Here is a 15,543-nt window from a genome sequence, read left to right on the forward strand (position 1 = left end):
TCCTCATCCCTTCTCTGTCTCTCCCCTCTCTTCACTATTTCTACCGAAACACATTTATAAGCTCTGCCCATAATTTACCAAATCTAAAATCTTATTTGTATTTTTTATTGCAAGAACATTTGGTACCCTGAGCTTTAACTATATTCAATTATTCACCCACAGTTGTACGTGAATAAGATCGTTCATGAATCATGATGCATGATGAGTGGAGTATGTGTGTCCTTAAGCCTCGACCTTGCAGCTAGGAGAACACTTGCCAGCACACAAACATACATGGCCTGCTCCTCCAACTCCATGTATTGGGGTCCAGAATAGCCTTAAACCGATTCTACTATGTGTGATGAACTAAAAGAATTCTACCAGAAGAGAACTTTTCAAGAATATCAGAATAATCAATTACGAGGGCCCGTTTTATATCTCATTAGAGCTTGATTTCTGTTCCTGGGCCATCCTTGTATGGATTGGGTTTAGCCCTCGTTGGTGAAACCCATTTCCAGGTTCACGGAAAGAACGGAAAGGAAAAGGTTATCTTTAAAGCTTTTTCCTGTCGTGGAACAGGTGAGACACTGTTACACACTAGCAGAGGGATAAAAAAATGAACAAATCCAAAAAGATGAACAGAAAATTGTTTTGCAACCCTCAAAGCCCCTCCAACACTTCTTTTCATGAAGTACTATTTCGTCTCCTTCCTCAGATTATATAGAGTTTGAACTTTGAACTATGCATGCATGTAATGTAACTGTGATGTATACTGGTGGTCTCCTTTTCTTTTCTTTTGTTTTTTTCAGAAAGAACACTGTAGCATTACTGTCTAAGTTGTTATATCACATGTGGGGTCAATATTGAGTGTAACAGTAGCCCTTTTTAGACCATGATTCTCGGGTAGTCAATGCTGTTTCCCTCTTCAGCTTCACTGTTCAACTGCTTCCTCTCTTTCTCTCATCACTTGTGCTTTACATAAAAATGAGGCACATGCCTGTAACCAAACCTCTCACTAGGGACTACCAGACCTAAGGTATAAACTTCACCAGAGACTAGTCCAGAAGATTCCTCTACTTGTTTTAAATCTAGAACATTGCAGTGACCCTCCTCACAACCATGGATCTCACTGCTCCAAAATATTTTCAACCTCCTCCTGTTTTTGTTCCTAATGGGGTATAAGAATTCACATAATTTGTTTTTCTTCTCTTATTGTCTTTTTATGTCTCATTTGGGTTTTGAGATTTTCGGTACTGATAACATGTTGGCTTGTTGTGTTGTGGGGGTGTGTTTGTGATTTTAGGAACCAGCATTGGAGACCAAGACCAGCACAAGCTTCTATGTGAAGGTTAAGGAAAATCCATTTGCAGACTCCTTTCAAGACCCACTGTGCAAGCTCAATCTCAAGGAGACATCTGAGTTTGTCAAATCATTTCCAATGGCAAATAGCAGCGCCGAATGCAGAGGATTTCTTGAAGTTTCAGTTCCAAGGAGAACAGAGGGAGTGAACTCAGTTACACAGAGAAGAGTAGAAGCTCCTCCTACTCCTGGTAGGCCAGTATTTAGCTTCAGTGTTGGTAATCTTGCAAAAAAGAGCTTTCCATCCAAGTGGGATGATGCAGAGAAGTGGCTGATAAGCAGTTCTTGCCACGAGTCTCCTGCTCATGTCATAAAGCCATCACCAGAGTCTTCAAAGATTCACAAACAATGTGATAATTTTAAGCAGCAAATAGAGGTATTTGCGGAGAAATCAAAGGTTACGGAGGAGAAAGCACCAAAAGTCACTACCAGCTTTCAAGGGTCAGTGGCTTTGGACCAACATAACTCAGCCACAGCTTTTAATGGGACTTCTGTTTCTGCTGATATGCTTCTAAAAGGTAGGATTTATCTTCATTTCAGCTTTAATGGACCTCGATGACCCATTTGGCGTTTACTTCTCATTGTCCATTTTTTGCACACTATTATTATTCACCTATCTTTTAAAAGCTCAACAGAGACTCGAACTTTTCTCTCCACTGTTTTAACTTCCTGGTCCACTTCAACTATACACTGCTGTTTGACTGTGCTTGTTTATGGGAGTTTTTGTTGCTGCAGCAAATTAAGTAATGTGGACAATGTTATTCAACTTAGAATTAAGATGCCCAGAATTTGAGAAAAGCAACAGAATATGGACTGGTATGAAATTATATGCAAATCGTTTTTTTGCTGGGGAAAAAATGATGCAGAGTTTTTGTTGCTTTGCTTTTTCACCTTTATTGTGCAACCAAAGGAGTGAGTCGATTCTTCTAAATGGTAGTACTTTACCTCGCTCATGTTATATTTTAGCTTCATGAAGTCTGCATAACAAGTCCAATTAATATGTATAAAATCATTGTGCAAAATCTTCACAGTTCCATTTAGAATGCCCTTTCTCATTGAATTTGTATTTACTATCCAATTCTTGACCAGTTAAATTATGTTCACAACTTGGATTCATCTCAATCAAATGGAACGAGTACTTATTTGAAGTTTGATAATGATTGTAGATAAATTCACAAGCGAGGTGGAGCCGGTTTTACCAAGTTTTATATATTCAGGGCCATCGAAAGAAGGTTTTCTCTTTAGAAACTTAGACAATGAAAGCATGAAAGATGCCGGCACTGAAATAATTCATGAGGTGAAACACAGAGATGTCGGGACAGAGATGACTCCACTAGGCAGTTCCATGAATTCTAGGTGCCACACCCCATTCAAGAGTTCATCGCCTGCTCGTCATAACACACCTGCCAGTAGGTCAGGCCCATTGGCATTAGGGAACTCGGGCAGTGGCAATAATTCTATTGACATTTCACAGCTGCAAGAATGTCATTTGGCTAAGCTACATCTTGGGACGCAATATGGTTCTGTCACATCAAATTGGAGCTCAAGGGAAGAGGAAGAAGAGGAAATATCAAAGAGCCTGAGACATTTTGAAACAGGCATTGTATCTCAGAAAAGTGTTTCAGACTCGAGAGCTGCTGCATGGGAAGAAGAGGAAAAGACAAAGTGCTGCCTTAGGTAATAATATGAGCTCACAGATTTTTCAGCATTTAGCAGTTGATTTGTTTTTTAAGTGAGTTATCAATTGTAATTTAAAATACAGGTATCAGAGAGAGGAGGCGAAAATTCAAGCTTGGGTTAACCTCGAAAGCGCAAAAGCAGAAGCGCAATCAAGAAAGCTCGAGGTACATTCGTCATCTGTCTGATTCATTTTAGTTGTTTCATGCTGTTCTTTCTTTGATGAATAATCAAGCACCATGGACAATCGAACATGAGAATATAAAGTCTCAGTACTTTTCTTTGCAATAGTCCTCTCCTTTGTTTTGCTACTGGCGCTTTTCCTTAAAGTTTCTGCCCAATAATACTCCACTTTGTTGCTAATAGCAACAGTAATCATAGGCAAACTAGCAACTTATTGAACTCCTCATAGTTGGGATGGAACAAGCCATGCGAAGTAGTTGTATTTTGGTATTAGAAATTAAGTGAAGATGATCTGAGTTACCCTTGGTGTTAAGAGTATGTACAGAACTACAGATTATCCATGTCTATCAATTCATGCTTGGGCATATCTACCAAATGTTTCCTATAGTTGGAGGGTTTTGTCGGACTTATTGTTGGCTTAGTCGCCTCGAGTCCCTCACAGCTCTTTGACACCTCTCTTCTTTTTGTTTTCTTGACTGGTCCACCTCGTTTAGTGTGTCTTCTTTGGTTCCGTATATTCTTAACTACATGCTTCAAGATTAAACAACTAAGAAGAAAACTAGAAGTCATCATTGTTTGAATAAATAATTCTGTAGTCTTTGTTGTAAATTTTTTAGCCCAAGTGGATTTCTATCGTTTTGAAGTTCGCAGTGAATAGGAATATTCACTTGAACTTAGGCTACCTTATGCTTGGAAGGCGTAGTTTTTAGTTCATATCAATAAAATAATGCCCAAGTACACAATTAACAAAGGCAGCACTCCTCCATGCTCTACTTTTCGTGCCTTGCATTCACACTTTGCAACGTGCGCCGGAGTTTAGTACGAAATTGGTAGGAGGTGGGGCGCACAGGGGGTCACTGATTTCCAATTGGAAAATATAACAAAACGTAATTCCAATGAGAAACCACATTAATTTTCTATGCATTTTTGCTTGTCACCTTACTGGTTTTGGCCAACAATGGCTGGTTTCTGCCAATGGTGTAGTCTATAATTGAAAATCTTTTCTTGTCAAAATGATTTTTCCAGGTGAAAATACAGAAAATGAAATCAAATCTAGAAGAGAAGTTGATGAAGAGGATGGCAGTTGTGCACAGAAAAGCTGAAGAATGGAGAGCAGCAGCTCACCACCGGCACACTGAGCAGACTCAAAGGGCTAGTGTACAAGCACAGAAGATAATCATAGACAGACATAACATGCAATTTTCTGGCCACACTTCTTGTGGTTGCCTTCCTTGCAACAATAATCATTGAAACATAACAAAAGATGGATGTATCTTTAGTTCTGTAGGGATATCTATCAGAATGCAAATCTTTTTTTATATATTTTTTGCAAGGCTGGCATCTGAAGAATCCACTAACTCGATCAAGTCAAGGTACTAAATTTTAGTCATATCAGACAAGGCCAGTAGTCGCCTATAATTATACAATTTTAAACCATAGATGTTGGGTCTGGAGCCTGCCTGACCTGGCCAAGGTCTTGGATCACTGGTTTAACCGCCTCGCCCAATTAGAAGACATATTGGGATATGTGTGGGCTGTCATTTACCATATATTTTAAATTGCAAAGTGATGGTGTGTATGCCAGAATGAAAGACAGGAAGCTGAGCTTCTTTTGCAGCCTACCTCGAACAAGGAAGGGTGTATAAATTTCAGATTCTCTTGCAATCTTACATCCGGCATTGTTGTCCCACGTTAATGCACGCTAGGATTTAGCGAGAAAACAATCATAAGAACTATTTCGTTGTTTAATTACAAATTCAAAGGCACAGTTGCTTCACCGGCATCAATTCTCTTCATGTGCCTGCTCTGCTGTTCAGTGACAAGTTAATTTTGCTATTTAGCTGTTTACAGCAATGTTAATTGCAGGTTATGCTTTTACAGGCTCCATGTCATTATTTGGACTTGTTAAGCTTATCAGCAGTTTAATCCAAGAAGAAGGCTGATCAACGCATGGCTTCTCCAACTATCTTACAACCACCATTTGAATGTTTAGGTAGTTTCTATCAGGAATGATTTTGTATTCAAGCTGCCTGTTGAACTCCTTATAACACTAGCGTTTTGGGTATTGATAAGACTGTTGTCTTCATGTTAAATATACAGCCATCTTATTCCATGTATTATTTCATGGAACTGCATCCCTTACCTGTGAAAACATACCCCACTGGCGAAGCAACAACGATGACTTTTGCTGCTTTATGTTTAATTTACACAAGGACAAGCATACAAAATCAAATGAGTCAAAATTCTTTGTTCAGTATAGTAGTAGTTAAATCAAACATTAAATAACTAATACTATCACAAATCAATTCATCAGGCTGATCAAACACATGCATGATCAGTTCTTTAAACTGGTCATCTAGAAACATGAAATGAAGTTAAATATATGGGGTAGCTTTCCAATTTCTACCGTTTACAGTATTTGTCATTTAAGGCATGGCAGTCCCCGTAGAAATCAGCTGAATCCGTCCTATATATCTTGGTGTTGGTTGGTTTTCCTCGCAAGGCAATTTTGAATTATTGAGTAAGCCTGAATTAGCAGCACTCAGTAAACTAGATAGGCTCTTAGTTTGGAGAACTTGCGTATATAATTTCCTTCTGATCAGTGCCAATCAAGCTAATTAAGCTAGGATTATAAACCCTTGATCACCTTCTCCCTACAACTTAATATGCACGAAATGATTGACAAAAATCACAAGCAATATTCATTCAGATTATCCTCAAAACTTTGACTGTACCTGTGTTAAGATTTGGGACTCCCATGTAGGAAGATTTATCATAAGGCACTTCATGACAAAAAGTTAGATCTCCGAAATATTAGCAAAGCAAGCAAACTTTTTTGTTTGCCCTGCAACGACTATTGTACAAAGTTGCAGAGCTACTTTACTCTTTTAGGCGCAGCCTCTTTTTTCTTTTTTTTTTCCAGCATTGCTATCAGAGCATCCAAGTAAAGATATTGTGTTTGTTTGTGGCTTGCACGTCAGTGTGCTCTTAGAAGTACATATACAATTAGGCTAAGCCATGCACTTATTGGATCCACCATGTTCTTCTTTGATATCCAACCTTGTCCTTTCTAACCTTTGTTGTCTTCAACTTTAGAGTGCTGAAAGCGAACACCCAAGTTAGGTGATGTAGGCGGGAAGTTACGAGAGAAAAACAACTTCGAAAAAAAAGAGAAGAAGGTTATAAATATGAATTATATATCCATGAAAAATAAGGTTAGTGGTGTTGCCTACTTAGACGTTCATAAGAACTTTAAATAGGTCATAAAATCATATATCTACTAAGAAATAAATGAAAATTCGAAAGCATCAAGAAAATTAACACAAAATCTAAACTAAATCGATAAATTCAAAAACAAAACCCTAAGAAGATTAACAAAATTAGCCCAAACAATAATTTTTAGATCTAATTTCAAGATATCCAATGATCTGTTGAATGATAAAATGTTTATTAATAAGAAAATTGCCTATAAAATCACCTGGAAAAATCTAAACCCGATTCAATGACGAATCTCCTGTTATCGCCATTTAAAGCCACCATCTTGGTTTGATGCGACCAGACATCTTATTGGTTTGTAAAAACATCTACTATGCCATCTATATAGTCTGTCTATGGCAAATCCCCATCCATTTATAGCATATCCTCACCTGGATGCTCAAAACCTTCAATTTCCATAAGCTCAAGTGCATCATTCTTATTGGGTTGGAAAGAACTCATCCTTGAGTTGTGTTTTTTCTTTAAATAAGATGTCAAGTGTTGAACATTAAAGATATCAGAAGTCTTCAGATGATTGAGAAGGCGAAGTTTATAAGCATTGTCATTTATCTTCAATAACACCTCACAAATTCTTATCTTTCTTTCCTTCAACTTATTGTACTTACCAATTAAAAACTTGTCATGAGTAAGGATTGCTCATACTAGATCACCAACCTCAAACACCACTCTTCTATAATGAGTATCAGTCAGGGCTTTATACCTAGCATTAATATTGGTGATTGCCTTCTTGACCTGTTTATTAACACCATACAAGTAATATGTCATACCTTTAACTTGAAGGATTGCCCATACTAGATCACCAACCTCAAATGTCACTCTCTTATAATGAGTATCAGTCAGGGTCTTATACTTAACATTAATGTCGGTGATTGTCTTCTTGACCTACTCATGAACATCATACAAGTAATATGTCATACCTTCAACTTGGATGCTCAATCGTCCGATATTAGGAACAAGTGATAACTCCAACATTTTAGAAGAATTCTTTCTATAAACCATCTCAAATAAACCTAGTTGTATAGTCTAATTCTGAGACCTATTATAAGTAAACTCTACTTGTAACAAGGCTATATCCTACCGATATGGCTTGTCTCCTACTAAACTTCATAGCAAGTTTTTAAGTCTACAGTTAACCACATTTTCCCTATAACCTCTTCTAGGAATTACTCATAAACTTCACATCTTTATCTGAAGTGATGGAATTAGGAATGCCATGTAAACAAACCTCCTCGTTGAAGTAAAATTGGGTTATTCGGGATACATCCATGATCTTTTAACAAGCTATGAGATAAACCATCTTCGAGAACCTATCCATAATAATAAAAATAGAACCTATAGCTCGTTAGGTAAAAGATAAGTGCAATATAAAATCTATACTAACATCTAGCCATGGAGCATCAAAAATAAAAAATAGAGCATATAACCCAACATTAGATAAGGCTTCTTTGGGATACCTGGCATAGCAACTTAAGCCAATAATAATCTGTTAACACTAAGGTCAATGTCTCATCTTGCCCAAAATGTCCCTCTTAGTGCAATTCATAGATGATATGCTCTTGTAAAGAACAATATGAGATACACAATTGTAAACTATAAAATAGATAACTATAAATAAGTACAAAGTTATTTCACTTACTTTCATTTGTCAACTAAACATAAATTTGCTTAAATAATAAATCACCCGAATATAGCTCTCAAAAAGCATCAAATCCTATCATTTATGTATGCAAGGTACTAAACAAAGTTACTCGCCCAATGAGTGCATCATCTACTTTGTTCAGGCTACCCGATTGGTGTATTAGCAAAAATATAAACTTTTACAAAAACGATACCTACTTTACATGTCGTCGGCTTAACTTATGTTGTTCATTTATATATTTTAAAGCTTTATGTTATGTGATTAGGATAAACTCCTTATACATTAGGTAGTTTCACCAATACCTGAGACTCTAAACAATAACATAAAATTTTAGTCATACATTGAGTAATTCTTTTTTACGTTGGACAACTTCTCATTGAAAAAGGTAATTGGTCGCCCATCTTGGCTAAAAGACTCCTTCAATGTCTGTCTTGGATACATCATAATCCACCTCAAATAGTTTCTTAAAATCTAGAAATGCCAACACAAGAGCTTCATGTTGGGTTTCTTGAAAAGAATAAATTAAAAAAAATTAGGAGTTCCAAAAATCTCGTTAGACAAATTTAGAGTTGTTTAGGGTTTATACAAAAATTACCTAAATATCATATGTTTTTTTTTGCTTTGAATAATTACTTCATGACTGGGTTATCACAAGCCACAAGTCGTTCAAATGTTCGACCTCTAACGATAATCCATACGAACTTTCAATATAAAATCTCTTATACCCTTTTAAAAGAGAGAGATTATTATGTATTTGAGTGTTAGCTCTTTTCTTTTGTGTTTTTCAGGTGTTCTATAATTACATAGTTTTTCTCTTTGTCTGTACTGTACAAAAAATAAAAGATCCAGCATTTTATTTATAGGAAAACTTGAAAACCATATAAATGATAAAATATTAATTTACCCCTTAATAATATCACATATATTATTTCAGGATAATTTTTTTAAAAATTCAATCAAGTCCTTACTTGATCTTTTTGTAATTCACCTAAGATGATGAATCCTCTCTTGATCACTCAAATACCTTCATACAGTTCATATTATATATAATATCTGTTTGTTTGTTACCTTTAATTAGGACAATGTATAGTCAGGATCAAAACATAACATTTCTTATATAAGATAACTTAGTAATATCAAATATAAAGATCACTTACATAATCATAACAAGAGCTTTTCCATAGACACATGTAAGCTCTCCATACGGAATTCTCATATTGATCAATTCAATATACATGTCATCGGACAAACACCTACATATTAATTCTAAACATCTTTTATACATTAACTTATAAAAAAAACTGCTTCTTTTAATAAAGAAAATAACATAATATATATCAGTCTCAACAACTCTAATTAATGTTTGTTTTTAATAGAGTATTGATCACGAACAATACTATAATGCAATAAGAATCCTGTAATTATAATAATTTTATAATTTTCTTTGTAAATCATTTTTTTCCTAGGACTTTATCTTTACTCTAAATTTATTAATCAAATATTTGATGAATATTAAAGATAAATAAAACCTTTATTAAAAATTGAATATGTTTACATGAACAAAGTTAATGCCACGTGTAACCAATCGATTGGCTATTAGACATATATACTAACACTCCAATCATCTTCTATTTCACTAACTAAAAGCTAGATTTGGCTTCATCTATACATTGAAAGGTACTTCTCTTTAGATACTTAATAATGAGTGCCGTGAGATAACTAAAGTTTTAGATGAATTTCTTATAAAATGATGCAAGTCTATGAAAGCTCTAAACATCATGAATACTCATTGGAGTTAAGCACTCTATAATTACAAAAATCTTGGACTGATCATCCTGAACACCATTAATAAAGACGATAAAACCTAGAAAAGAAACATTATTAGTAAAGACTTACATTTCTCGTAGTTCACAACTAACTAGTCCTTTTTTAAAGTGTTTAAAACAACTCGTAAATACTCTAAATGAGAATTTAAAGTGGGACTATAAATTACAATTTTATCAAAATAAATCACGAGTCTTCTCATGAATGACTTCAATACCCGATGCAAGTTTATGTTAATATAACGAGTCTTCTCATAATTTTATCCCAATAAATGAACTTTAACTTTCCTTGTCTTTATTGCATCTTCTTTAACTGTTCTCACTAAACAGATGCTTAGCTCTTCAATCTAATTATGATCAACTTAACTCGTGTTTATTTAGAAAACTCCTTGCACTGAAAAATCCTTTAAACTTCGTTCATCTAGTTTATGAAATCCTCTACCTATAAAGCTCACATAAACTCATGGATTTTTATATGAAAACTGAAGTATCTATACTTATTTCTTTCTCGATAAAGAGGTCAACTCCTATGATTATGCCTCTGGTTTTTACTGGTGGGCAGTGACCTATAATCACTCTCCTAGTCTTGGTCTTATAGGTCTCTTTCCTCCAACCTGCAGGTTAACTCTGTTATCTACCCTTGCATGTCCTTTATTATGAGCTCCTAAACATTTCTCTCCTAATAAAAAGCCTTTTTGTCCCTTCCTTGACCATGCTCTCCTCTATAACTTCTTTCTATAATGGTTGTTAGAAACACATAGCAAGCAAATAAATATTCATGAGATTACAACACATAATAAACAATAAACTTAACATTATTGGACTCTGATACAAATAGACACAAACAAAAGCTATAAGGATAAGGACAACATAGAAAACATAAAATATTTTATAAGTAAAAAAGATTGCAGATGTAAATCTTAAATTCACAATTTTATTCTTTAAAAAATAAGACTAATGGAGTCAACCTTCTTAGAGGTTTACAATACATTTAAATAGTCCAAAAAACTCTATCTCTGCTAAGAAATAAATAGAAATTCAAAAGCATAAAGGAAATCAATAAAAAAAATCCAAAAACAAAATAAAAAAAAACTATAAGGATAGGACAACATAGAAAACATAAAATATTTTATAAGTAAAAACGATTGCAGATGTAAATCTTAAATTCACAATTTTATTCTTTAAAAAATAAGACTAATGGAGTCAACCTTCTTAGAGGTTTACAATACATTTAAATAGTCCAAAAAAACTCTATCTTTGCTAAGAAATAAATAAAAATTCAAAAGCATAAAGGAAATCAATAAAAAATCCAAAAACAAAATAAAAAAAAAACTATAAGGATAAGGACAACATAGAAAACATAAAATATTTTATAAGTAAAAACGATTAGTAAAAACGATTGCAGATGTAAATCTTAAATTCACAATTTTATTCTTTAAAAAATAAGACTAATGGAGTCAACTTTCTTAGAGGTTTACAATACATTTAAATAGTAAAAAAAAACTCTATCTCTGCTAAGAAGTAAATAGAAATTCAAAAGCATAAAGGAAATCAATAAAAAATCCAAAAACAAAATTAAAAAAACTAGGAAAATTAACAAAATTAGCCCAAATAACAACTTCTAGGCCTAATTTTATGGGATCCAATGGTACGATAGATAACAAAATGGTTTCTTTTAAAGAAAACTACTTGTAGAATCACTTGAAAAAAAATTAAGCCTGAACCAATGGTCAAATATTCTATTATTGTTATTTTAACCACTATCATGGCTTGACACGACCAGACCTCTTTTTAGGTCTAGCATGTCCCACTAGTTCATAAAAGTATTTGTTAGATCATCTATATAGTCTGTTTATGGTAGATACTCATCCAATTATGACAAATCCACATATAAATACTTAAAACCTTTAGTTTCCACATGCCTAATTGCATCACTAGGCACCAAAAGGCCTGAGTTATTCACTAAATTGGTTAAATTTGATTTAGTTATTGATGCAAACATACACAAAAATAAAAAGACAACAAGAAAGGATAAAAACAAAATTGAAGTTGAATAAGGTTTTCACACGATAATCCTAACTCGTATTTTATTACTAAATGAATAATTATAATATAATATGCCTCATTAAAAGGTTTAGAACTCTTGAAATAGGTCAAAAACTAATATTTACAAGGTAGAAAAATTAAAATCCTAAATAAACAAAGAAACACAATAATAAATCCAAAATTAAACTTAAAAAGAAAAAAGAAAAAGAAATATAATGAAATTGACTCAAACATCTTTGAGGCCTAGTTTGAGGGTCTTCTATAACTTAGTTGGTTACATCAAGTCATGCCTCTTATAGATATAGGCCTGTAAAATTATTTGATAAAATCAAAACTCCATCCAATAGTCAAATAAAAAGTTATGACTTTTTTATGTTAAGTTGTATGTTTGACATAAACAAGCTTTTTTTAGGCTTAACTCTATTTCATTAGTCCGTAAATAAATATGTTAAGATTTCTATATGATCCACTGATAACATATCTACAACTGAATATTCAAAATTATCTAGCTCTTCTAACTTGTATGTATCAATCTTCTCGGGTTGGAGAGAACTCGCCCTCAAGTTCTGGTCATCTATAAAGGACAGAGATAAATGTTGCACATTAAAAATATCAGAAATCTTTAAATAACTTGGAAGATAGAGTCTTTATGCATTATTATTGATTTTCTATAACACCTTTCATGGACTGATCATCATCTCTTTAAGTTGGTGTGCTCCTCTCATAGGAAATCTATCTTGAATAAGCAATGCCTATATAAAGTTCCCTGCCTCAAATATGAAATTTCTATAATGAGTATCGTCTTGGGGTTTATACTTGGCATTACTACCTAAAATAGCTTGCTTAACCTATTTGTGTACTTCACTTTGATAATATGTTATACCTTCAATCTGGATGCTCATCCATCCAATACAAGGAACATGTGGTAACTTAAGCACATTAAAAAGACTTTATCTATACATAATCTCAAAAACACTTAGTTAAGAGTTCAATTTTTAGACCTGTTATAGGCAAACTCTATTTATGACAAAGCCATATCTCGTTGCTTAGGGTTTTCTCCTACTAAACTTTGCAGTAAATTTCATAAGTAATGGTTTAGCACTTCAATCTAACCATATATTTAGGAGTGATAAGCCATGTTTAAGTTTAGTTAAGTACTCATCTTTTAAACTCTTCTAAAGATCACTCATAAACTTTGTATCTTGATTAGAAGTAATAGATCTAGGTATTTCATGCAAGCAAATAACCTCTTTAAATTAAAGGTAGGTAATCCAAGAAGTATTTATGTTCCTTTTCCATGTAATAAAGTAGGTCATCTTTGAAAACCTATCCACTACTATAAAGATTGAACTCATACTCCATTGGGTACAAGTGAAACCCAATATAAAATACATACTAACATCCAACTAAGGATAATCTAAAACATACAATGCAATATATAACCCAATATTGGTTAAGGTATCCTTGGATGATTAACAAATAACAAACTTCTTTATGAATTACAATACTTGACTTGACAGTTTAGGCAATAGTAATATGATGACATGAGGACTATGGTCTTGTCATGCCTAAAACAACCCTCACAATATAACTTATGAATGACATGTTCATGCAGATAATAATTTAGGATTCATAACTATACACTATAAAATAAGTAACCATTCACAAATACCATATACCTTGTTTACCTCCATCTATCAACTTAAAATAAATTTACCTAAAATTAGGTCTTTTAGGTACAACTTTTCAAAGGATTCAAATTATACCATGTAAGTATGCGTAATATTGAGTTGGATAACTCATCTACTAAATGCAACAACAACTTTATTCAGACTGTCGGATTGGTGCCTTAGAGAAAAAATAAAATTTTATATAAAAGATACCTACTTAGCATGTTAATGACTCTACTTTTGCTAGATGTTAATATACTTTAAAATCTCATGATTAGTACTAAGTATGAATTCCTTTTGCATTGGGTAATGTTGCCAATACATTAATGTTTGAACAATATCATAAAATCTTAAGTCATACATAAAAAAATATTCTTTAAGCTTTACAACTTCTTCCTGAAAAATGTTATAGGTCTCCTATCCTGGCTAAGAACACTTTTAATGCCTGAACCCGATACATCACAGTTCACCTTAAATAATTTATCAAAATAAAAAACTGTTAATATAAAAGCCTTAGTCATCTCTTATTTTACCAACTAAAAACTAGTTTTTGCTTCTTCTATTCATTGAAAGGTATACAATTTTAGACACTTAGTAATAGGAAAATTAGAGTACTGAATTTTTAGATCAATTAACTATAAAAAGATACAAGTTTATGGAAACTCTGAACATTATATATACTTTTTGAAATTGGCCATTCTATAGTTGCCACCACTTTGGACTAATTACCATAGACACCATTAACAAAAAAAATAACAGAACCCAGGAAAATAATAGTATTGGTGAAGAAATTACATTTCTTACAATTATTATACAAATGATTTAGTCTTAATATGTTAAAAACAGTTTTCTAGTGCTCCACAAACGACTCTTAAGATGAATTATAAACTAAGATATCATCAAAGTAGAATACTATAAATCTGTTTATGAACAGTCTTAATATCTTATGTATATATCTTATAAAAATGCTAGAAACATAGGACAACCTAAACGACATCACCAACCACCCATACAACCTATGCCGCATCTTAAAAGCTATGTTATACTTATCCTCCAATTTGATCTAATATAATGGTAGCAACTTTTAAGGTTAATTTTTTAAAATACCTTAAAACTAGCTAGGTGATCCAACATATTATCTAGTTATAATATGTGATATTTGTACTTTATCGTGATTTGGTAGATGACTATTATTCATGCACATATGCCAAGACCCATTTTTTTCAAAACCAAAAGAATTGAAACTACTCAAGGGCTTATGCTCTCCCGATATACTATTTCTCCAACAATTTTACCACTTACCGCTATAATTCTTTAGAATCATTGAGGTTGAGTCCATATGTTGGCTTATTTGATAGGTCAGAACCTAGGATCACATCAATCCAATGTTAAATGTCTCTCATATAAGGCAACCTTTAGGAAGATTCTTTTGGTATTATATTTTCAAATTCTGTCAAAACTCCCTGAAATTCTAGAAGACTGTTTTCAGCCTTTTCATCTATAATACCATTACTGAGCATTAAAGTACACACCACCCCTTATTCTCTACCTCATTCATGAATTAAGACAAAGATAACAAGTTTTCCCCTTATTTAAATTAGTTTCAGTAATTACCCTTTTCTTTATAGACGCTAATATTATATACTTTCTTTTTATATTGAGGGTGTACATATTACACTGTCCATCATGTAAAACACTTTTATCATATTGCCAAGGGATGTTTAGTAACATATGACAAGTATCTATCAACATCATATCACATTAGACATTGTAATAATATTTCTTCCATGAGAAATGAGACGACATCAATTATATATGACTACCTCGGTATCTTTTTTCAGTCAAGTCAGATTTTTAGACCTAGAGTGGTTTTCTATTTTGAATTGTAGTT

At 33.2% G+C, this 15,543-nt stretch overlaps 1 protein-coding gene across 1 annotated transcript; it reads left to right on the forward strand.

Annotated features, from left to right (window-relative positions):
* The first annotated feature begins 672 nt into the window (after positions 1–672).
* LOC133702198 (uncharacterized) lies at positions 673–4,519 on the forward strand. The gene is made up of 5 exons (XM_062126468.1): positions 673–1,155; positions 1,283–1,856; positions 2,505–3,015; positions 3,101–3,182; positions 4,225–4,519. Exons 1-5 carry the CDS (start codon positions 1,099–1,101, stop codon positions 4,447–4,449), a joined length of 1,449 nt encoding a protein of 482 aa, XP_061982452.1. The 5' UTR covers positions 673–1,098; the 3' UTR covers positions 4,450–4,519.
* The last annotated feature ends 11,024 nt before the right edge of the window (positions 4,520–15,543 follow it).

Source organism: Populus nigra, chromosome 1 (genome assembly GCF_951802175.1).
Source record: "Populus nigra chromosome 1, ddPopNigr1.1, whole genome shotgun sequence".
Lineage (NCBI taxonomy): Eukaryota > Viridiplantae > Streptophyta > Magnoliopsida > Malpighiales > Salicaceae > Populus > Populus nigra.

Coding starts and splice junctions, on each gene's coding strand:
- LOC133702198 (XM_062126468.1), top strand. CDS start 1,099: ATGGATCTCACTGCTCCAAAATATTTTCAACCTCCTCCTGTTTTTGTT. Junction 1,857..2,504: donor TGCTGATATGCTTCTAAAAG/GTAGGATTTATC, acceptor TAATGATTGTAG/ATAAATTCACAAGCGAGGTG. Junction 3,183..4,224: donor CGCAATCAAGAAAGCTCGAG/GTACATTCGTCA, acceptor TGATTTTTCCAG/GTGAAAATACAGAAAATGAA.